This window comes from Poecilia reticulata, linkage group LG19 (genome assembly GCF_000633615.1).
Source record: "Poecilia reticulata strain Guanapo linkage group LG19, Guppy_female_1.0+MT, whole genome shotgun sequence".
Classification (NCBI taxonomy): domain Eukaryota; kingdom Metazoa; phylum Chordata; class Actinopteri; order Cyprinodontiformes; family Poeciliidae; genus Poecilia; species Poecilia reticulata.
In genome coordinates, this window is record NC_024349.1 from 26969491 (window position 1) to 26978732 (window position 9242).

At 39.2% G+C, this 9242-nt stretch overlaps 1 protein-coding gene across 1 annotated transcript in view; it reads right to left on the reverse strand.

The window, feature by feature from the left end:
- The window catches only part of fmn2b (formin 2b), a 95424-nt gene that overhangs the window by 41665 nt on the left and 44517 nt on the right, over positions 1-9242 (reverse strand). Inside the window, exon 13 of the mRNA XM_008438065.2 lies at positions 476-622. Coding sequence (XP_008436287.1) covers positions 476-622 — 147 coding nt within the window. The remainder of the gene's footprint in view (positions 1-475; positions 623-9242) is intronic.

A 9242-nucleotide genomic window follows, 5' to 3' on the forward strand; every position in this document is an offset into this window, starting at 1 on the left:
TCTCCAGACCTGAATCCAATAGAAAATCTTTGGAGGGAGCTTAAAGTCCGTGTGGCCCAGCGACAGCCCTGAAACCTGATGGCTCTGGAGGAGATCTGTATGGAGGAGTGGGCCAAAATCCCTGCTGCAGTGTGTGCAAACCTGGTCAAGAGCTACAGGAAACGTCTCATCTCTGTAATTGCAAACAAAGGTTTCTGTACCAAATATTAAGTTTCTTTTTTCTGGTGTATCAAATACTTACTTCACACAGTAAAATGGAAATTAATTATTTAAAAATCATACATTGTGTTTTTTTGGATTTTTGTTTTAGATTCCATCACTCACAGTTGAAGAGAACCTATGATAGAAATTACAGTCATCTACAAGCTTTGCAAGTGGGAAAACCTGAAAAATCAAACAAATAAAAAAAAAATCAAGAGGCCCAAATATGATTTCAAATTGAAATTTTTTAACAAAATATGATTTCTTTACTCACATTGCTCTTGACATCTTTGAGTTTTGGCAAAATCTCAAGGGTGAAGCCATCAGCTTGACCTCTTGTTCGATTCCCACCATTCATGAAATTACCAAATGCCAGAACCAAACCTAGAATCTTCTTCACTGAAACATTGTCCTGCAGAGTCTGTGAAAGAGGTTGAAGACAAAGGCAAATAATGCAATGGGTTGGGTTCGTTTTCTGATATTATATAGATGATAAAAAAGCTTTAAAAAATCTATGAGAATAAGGAGAAAGACAAAATAATATGAAAATCTGATTATTTTATTAATATGTTATTTGTAAAAAAAACTAAACAATCAACAATGATTTGTTGAACCAACTAACTTCCATCTAGATAAAAATTCAATATTAAATCAAAAACAAACCTCCTCCTGAAAAGGTGCAACAAAAACAATCACCAAAAGCAAGGCTAGGTTCCAACAGAATGGACTCATATTTCTGCTACAAACAAGCCTGGCTTGTCATGACTTCCAGCCTGTTGACCTTTTTTACTCTCACAACAAACTTTCCTATCAATTACCACTATGAAGGCCACTAGAGCCACAAAAATTCTTAACAAAATAAATACACAGATAATCAACACACTACTTCAGTGAAACAAATCTATGTCAATCTTGGCCCATGTTCTTTCACGCTCCTGATGTGACATCAGTGGCTCAATATATGTGGTTACTACCCCGGGGCACAACTACATACTTTCTGAGGTATATGTACAGTTACTGACTGGACTCTGTGATGTATCTGACTTATGTATAGGGCTACCCTAACCCTAACCCTTTCAGATACATCACGGCACTACTATATTGAGTAATGACATTTAACCTCAGTGTCCCCCTGCCAAATTCTATAACAAGGGTCACCAACCTTTTTGAGTCCAAGAGCTATAGTAACACAGAGGACACACAGACACAGGTTTATGTGTGTTTGATGCACACATAAACTTGTACAACTCATCTTTAATTAAAGTATCAACACTCTAAAAAGTGTTTTTGGGCTGAAGTTCATCTTATGGACTTATTTATATTAATTTAACTTAATTCTTTTGCTTTTGCTATGCCAACTTACTTTTTTGTGCTAATTTAACTCAAAACTTACACTCTAAAAGAAAATAGTTGAACCAACTCAATTGAATTGCTTCCATAGGTAACAAGCAATTCAATTAAGTTTATCCAACTTAATTTATTAAGTTTAACCAATTCAATATATTCTGATCATCCAACTCAATTTGTTAATTTTATTTAACAAATTTATTAAGTATGTTTAAGATAACAGATTTAAGTCACTCTTACTCAAATCATTTATTTTCTTCTAATAAACATTTAAAATCTCTTTGTCTTAATTCTACAGAAAGTCAACTCAAACTTTTAAGTAGTTCCAAACTAAATTTCTTCTGCTGCAAACTTCTTAGTTTGCAGCCTAAAATTCTTTTTACAGTGTCCTCTAAATATACTCTAATTTAAAAGTTACAAATTGTTTCCTTAAAGAACCTTTTTACTTTGACTTTACTTGAAATAATTAAGTTCAATACCATATTTGTAGCCCACGTCTGACCATGACTCAAGCTGACCAGGGACAGATTCCCCAGTAAGCGAATGTGTCTCTGTGGGTAGAGTGGTCATCTTGTGATCGGAAGGTTCAGGGTTCAATTCCAGCTTCCTCCTGACACATATGGATATGGATATTGTTGTGTGAATGTGACTCTAATGTGAAGTGTGTTGAGTAGTTAAAGTGACTGGAAAAGTGCTGTGCAAGTTCAATGATTTGAGTAAGAGTGACTTAAATCTGTTATCTTAAACATACTTAATAAGTTTGTTTAACAAATTGAGTTGGATGATTAGAATATATTGAATTTGTTAAACTTAATAAATTAAGTTGGATAAACTTAATTGAATTGCTTGTTACCCATAGAAGCAATTCAATTAAGTTGGTTCAACTTTTTCTTTTTAGAGTGTAATAATAAATGTACATGTGTGATTAAACTGCTGCCTAGAGAGCAATTAAAAAAAGAATGAAACAAAAATCAGGGCAATATTTCATCATTTAATATATAACTTCTGTTAGCCTGTGTCTAGAAGCGCCAATGGGCTGCAGGTCTGTGACTGTTAGCATGTATTCCATCATTCTTATGGCTTGATAGGAAGTCAGGTTATCCAAACTGGCAACACACATTAATAAAACAGTGAAATAATATTGACCACAAAACACATTATTTATAGAACATATCCACATTTTCCCTAACAAACGTTTTTAATGTAAAAAAAAAAAACAGTAGAATAAAAGGACAATGTTCATTTTACTTAAACATATACATATAAAGAGTAAAATAAGAGAACTGATAATTTTGCAATTATCTCTTAATTTTTTCTAAAGCTGTATATACTCAGTTTGAAACAGAATCTCAAGACCACATCATACCTGCCATTATATTTTAACATTAATGAGACAAGAAGCTGTGGAGTGACAGTCCCAGAGGGAACTTGCTCCTCTGGAAATTAAGATAAAATCTACTCAAAGCTACTCATTTCCAGTCATTTGAAGAACATTTTACTAAATTCATAGGATTAATAAACATAAAACCAGTTTATTTTCAAGGTTTCCAAGTATTTGAAAATCATACTTAGAAATTGCATTACCCTAAGGATGTTTAAAAGAAACAACATTCTTGCTTTTTTTCTTTAAACAAAAATGTATGTCAATTTATGGAAAAGAAGACGAGTCAGGGTTTTGCTATTTCAGTTCACAATCCATGAAGTGAATAAAACTCTTCTATTCACAAAGAACCAGCCTAACCCTAACATTCTGTACTGTTCTCTAGTGTTACCTTATTTAAGTGACTCCAGAGAGGTTTGGGTAATTAATTACAAAACAACACAGCAATCACTAATCAAACTTCAAAAAAGAGCAACAAAAGTCATTAACAAGGCTAAGTACCAGGATCAAACTAACCCTTATTTATCCAAATATTTTACACATATACAACATTTTGTACAGAGGAGTATAAAGTATTCTTCAAATAAATAAAGCCAATGCTGTACACAATTGCCATCCATAAATATCACAAAAACACAGAGCAGAGAGAAACTTCTGAACCTCATAGGTAAGAGATGCATTGTTCACTGTCAGCTGGATGCCACTCCAGTAGAAACATTATGGGACACTGGTGCCCAGGAATGTCTCATTAATGAAGAATGGAGACGATTACACTTACCACACCGGCGAGTTAGACCTCTGAATGAGCTACTGGAGGTAGATACACTTATTGGGCTTGCAGCAAATCAGACACAAATTACTTTCCTGGACTGTGTGGAAGTTGAATCTAGACTGGGTAAAGACTCACTCTCAGCAGAACCCCTGTTGGTACCAGTACTTATGTCAAGTGACCTCAGTGTGGTACAACAGCCAATAATTGTCTATAATGTTATAGAGGAAGTGCTAGAAGACGACACACTTCAACACAGAAAACCTGAAGTCATCCAAAATGTGTGTGGAGCCTTTGCTGTAACTGTCCAGACTGCACAGACAATGGTCAAACTAATTCAGGCATCAGATAGCCAGGTTGATGTGGGTCCTGTGCACACAGGGAGACGTCGAATAAAGTTAGCAGCTGAGCAAATCACCATCATCCATGTTAAAGTTAATACTGGAGCTCAGTTCAGAGGGGAGGACCTTCTTTTTGTTCCCTTGGAGGACTCAGTGCTGCCAGAGGGTGTCCGTGTTGAGGACGGTCTCATAACAGTTCCTACAAAGAGGTCAGGATTCGTATCAGTCCCAATTTCCAACACCAATGTTACCAATGTACAATGTTACTCTGCATCAGCGTGTAGTTCTGGTTCATCTAGAAGCAGTAAATACAGCTTATACTGTAAATGCACAACAGTTGAACATCACTGATGGTGAACAACAAAAAGATGACACTTCACCCAGAACAAAGCCAACTGCAACACGGTTTCTGATTAGCAACAACAAGGCAGAAAAACAGAAGCCAACACAGTGGGATCCTCCAGTTGACCTCAGCCACTTAACGGAAAGCCAAAGACAGACTGTGAGACAGATACTGAGAGAAGTGTCATGCATTCGCCTATGATGAAGATGACATAGATTTAATTTCCTCTTTGAAACTTATCACTCTGCATGACACCACTCCAGTGAAGAAAACATATGTCAGTTCCCAAGCCATTACATCAGGAAGTTAAAGAATACCTTCAAGATCTACTGAATAGAGGCTGGATAACTCAGTCACTTTCTCCATATGCATCACCAGTGGTGTGTGTGAGAAAGAAAGATGGGGCTCTGAGGTTGTGCTGTGACTACTGGGAATTAAACAGAAAATCTGTCCCTGACCGCCACCCCATTCCCCAGATTCAAGGCATGCTTGATTCTCTCACTGGCAGCTCCTGATTCTCTATTAGATCAGGGGAAGGCGTACCATCAAGGGTTTCTGGATGAGAAAAGTCAGCCCTTAACTGCTTTCATAAGACCATGGGTCTGTACCAGTGGATCAGAATCCCCTTCGGTTTGAGTGCTGTTCCAGCAGAGTTCCAAAGAAGCATGAAGGAATGTCTAATTAGCTTATGGGATGTGATATACCAGCCCTATCTGGATGATAATTGAATTCTGCCCAAGTTTTGAAGATCATCTCAACCAAATGAGAACTGTGTTGCAAAGATACCAGAAGCAAGGAGTGAAGCTGAGCCCAAAGAAGTGTGAGGTGTTCAAAAGAAAAGTGAGATTTATGGGGCGTCTTGTCTCTGGTGAGGGCTACACGATGGATCCGGCAGAAGCGGCACCAGTTCAAGCTTTGAAGGAGAGAACCCCCACAATGAAGGGAGATCTGAGAAAAATGCTGGGATTTCTCTCCTATTATCAAACATACATACCAAACTTCTCCAGAATAGCTAAGCCCCTCTACCAGCTTCTGGTCAGTCCACCTGAAAATCAACTTGAAAATCCACCATCAGGAAAGCATAAGGCCAGGCAGAACAGCAGCACCTCAAGAAATAAAGGTAACCTCCCCTCAAACACTACTGGACTCAGAGCCATCAAGAAACACTAAACGTACTTATTGACAAACTCACTGAGCCTCCCATCCTTGGGTATCCAGATCTCACCCAACCATTTATTTTGCATGTTGATGCTTCCCAGGAAGGGTTGGGAGCAGTTCTATATCAGAGACAGAATAACACAATGGTTGTCATCGGGTACAGATCTGGAACACTGACCCCACCTGAGAACAATTATCACATGCATTCAGGAAAATTGGAATTCATAGCCCTTTTAAGTGGGTATTATGTTAAAGATTCAGAGATTATCTGTATCATGCACTTCACTTCACTGTGTATACAGATAATAACCCCCTGACCTACATTCTCATCACGGCCAAGTTAAACGCCACAGATCACAGGTGGGTTGCCCAACTTGCAGATTTCAATTCCACCATTAAATATGGCAAACACAATACAGATGCAGATGGCATCTCTCGCATGCCACTGGACATAAATGACTTATTGCAGCAATGCACTGAGGAGGTGACTCAGGATGTGATTAGTGCATCAATTCAGGGAGTGACTGTGCTTCGAGATGCCCCATCTGTCTGAATAACCACAGCTCACATCAACACACTGGACTTAGCAAGTGATACATCTTCACTTACATTGCCTGCCCTAATAACACCAGGACAGATCAGATAAAGTCAAGTGAGTCATGTATTATAAAAGCCTAGATCAATCCCCCCCCAGAGGACTGGTGAAAACTGAGCCTGCAGATGTTAGGGTGCTCTTGAGGCAATGGCAAAAAGTGTATATCAGCAATGATGGGATCTTATATACAGAAAAGCAGGACATAATTCTTGGCTAGTTTTGCCAAAAGAACATCATCCGTTAATGTTTCAAGAATTACACAAAGAGATGGGTCATGTGGGGGTTGAAAGGACTCTGAATCTGATTCGAGGCAGGTTTTATTGGGTCAGAATGCAGCAGGACACAGAACATTTTGTGACCCAAGTGTGTCAAAACGACCACAGAGGGCAGCCAGAGCACCACTGATGCCCATTATGACATGTCCATCCGAACTGGTTTCAGCTGATTTTCTGCATGTAGAAGCCTGAAAGCAAGGTTATGAGTATATTCTGTTATAATGGATCACTACACTTGCTTTGCACAGGCCTACCCCACAAAAAACAAATCTGCAACAACGGTTGTGGAAAAACTCTTTGATGACTTTGCCCTTCGCTTTGGCTTCCTGGAGAAAATCCACCACGACATGGGGAAGGAATTTGAAAACCAGTTGATGGCTCAATTGCAGAGGTGTTGTCACGTGCAAGGGTCCCACATTACCTGCTACCACCCACAAGGTAACAGACAAGTGGAGCGATTTAACAAAACCTTGCTGTCTATGCTCCGTACGCTCACAAATGAGCAAAAAGCTGACGGAAAAAGTCGTTATGTAAGATGGTGCACGCATATAACTGAACCCGCATTGACACCACAGGCTTTGCGCCACATTATCTGCTCTATGGACGATCTCCACGTCTGCCGATAGATCTCCATACAGCCGAATGAAACACAGCAAAGCTATGCTGAGTATGTTAAAGATTGGCAAAGCAGAATGCAGCAGGCCTACGAGATTGCAACCAAAACCTCCACCCGTTAATCAAACTGAGGGGAAAAAAAGGATATTAGAAAAGAGGTTGTGGAGCTGACCTGGAGCCTGGGGGGAGTGTGCTTGTACGCAACTTATCAGAGAGAGGAGGTCCTGGTAAGCTCAGATCCTTTTGAGAAGATAAAGTTCACATCATCACAAAGAGAAGAAGTGATATCAGCCCAGGGTATGAAGTAGTACCAGGAGGTGGCAAAAGTTGTGTGCTGCATAGGAACCTCCTGCTTCCCTGTGACAAAAAGGACTAAAAAGACTAAGTCAAATACATCTCCATGTTATCTTTGTCAACGAGAGAAAACTTCAGTCAGTGAGAGGGATGAGGAAATGAAGCTAGTGTGCCGGTTTCCTCCTGCTCAGCACAGTGGTTACTGAGCTGTCAGCTTAAACCCAGATGCTGAACCATTTACACCAGACCTGTCTGACCAAGAAAACACACCAGAAGTGAATGAACCTCGGACTAATTGGATGGACAACATACCAGAGCAAGAAAATGGAGGCCAAGATATGGAGCTGCACCTGGATCTTCTTGAACCATCCGCAGAAATACCTTCTGAGGAAGAAGAGGATCCAGCTGTACCACCATCTGCATCCGGATACCCAAAGAGAGAACGTCGCCGGCCGAGAATGCTGACCTATTGTGCTCTGGGTGAGTGAACCATGGTGGAAGTAGGTGTTAAAGAACTACCTGTGAGTATGATCCCAACCGGTAAAGAACTTTGGCATCCCTGGGTAGTTCCAGGTGTTGAAGAACAGAGTTAAAGACACAGTGTATATAGTTTCAAGAATTGCATTCAAAAGAAAAAGACTCTCCAAAGACAATGTATTGACTGTGCTTTCGAGACAAAAGATTGGTATCGGAACAAAAGAACTGGCTGAAATTAAAGTTCTGTTACACTAGAGAGACGATCTGAACAAGAACTGGAATTAAATGTAACTTGAAATTTGTAATCTAACGTGACAATATCCTCTGTTAGTGGTGGACACTTACATTATAATGAATGTCATGTTAAGTTGATTATTTATAACATTACTTTCAGTAAAAGGGTCATTTAAAAGAGCATGTTAAATGCTCTTTTAAATGTTATAGGACATTTTTTTAATGAGGGGGAGAGTGTGGCACACAGGCCATTTTGATGGTAAATTAATACTGTTTTGTGTGTGTGTGTGTGTGTGTGTGTGTGTGTGTGTGTGTGCGGGGGTGTGTGGGTGTGTGTGTGTGTGTGTTATTAGTTGTGTCGCAGTTTGAAGTGGTTGTGGAGGGGATCAGTATCACTGTCTCTGCTAGGAGACAACGGTTGTGGAATGACTGTTTCTAATGGCTGTGTAGTGATACTGCTAACTGAGTTACTTTGTAATAGAGATGTGCCCATCAGGTTTTTTCCTATACCGATACCGATCACCCATGAGGGCCGATCACCGATACCGATCACATAATTATTATTTATTTATTTTTTATCATAAACACTACCGGTTACATTATGTGCAAAAAAGGAACCATGAATTCACCTTAATTTAGACAAAAACTTGTTTTTGATAACTTTTTCCAAGAAGAAAACTAAACAAAACAGGCATTGTGCAAATTGTACTACTATMAATAATACTATCTTTAACAGACTGAAAACATATAAAGGCTCTGAAGAGGCTAAATAATGCAAAGAGCCAAAATAAAACCTCTCAACATTGCCAAAAAAATTCAAGTATAAAACTTAACATTCAAAGGCAAATACAGGATCCATTAAGTAATCCTGAGTTACTGAATAAAAACTTCCTGATAGCATGGCAGCTAGCTGATTCCTGCTAGTTCTGAGTGGCTGATTCTGACTGAGCGGAGTAATTATGCAGAGCAGGGAGGAGATCGATTATTTTTTTAGAGATTATCTGTCTAATGTTAGGACAGCAAAAGTTTTAATACGTATGTAAAATGTATTTTTTTAGGTTAGATGCTGCAGCTTTAAGCAGAGGTTCAGTGTGAGAGTCACTACCAGGTGGAGCAGAAGCGGCGCTCCGTCTGAAATATCACTACCTGTAGCGTAGCAGCGGTTCAGCAGCGAGAGCAGAACCAGCGTCTTACATCGCAGCTCGAAGACTT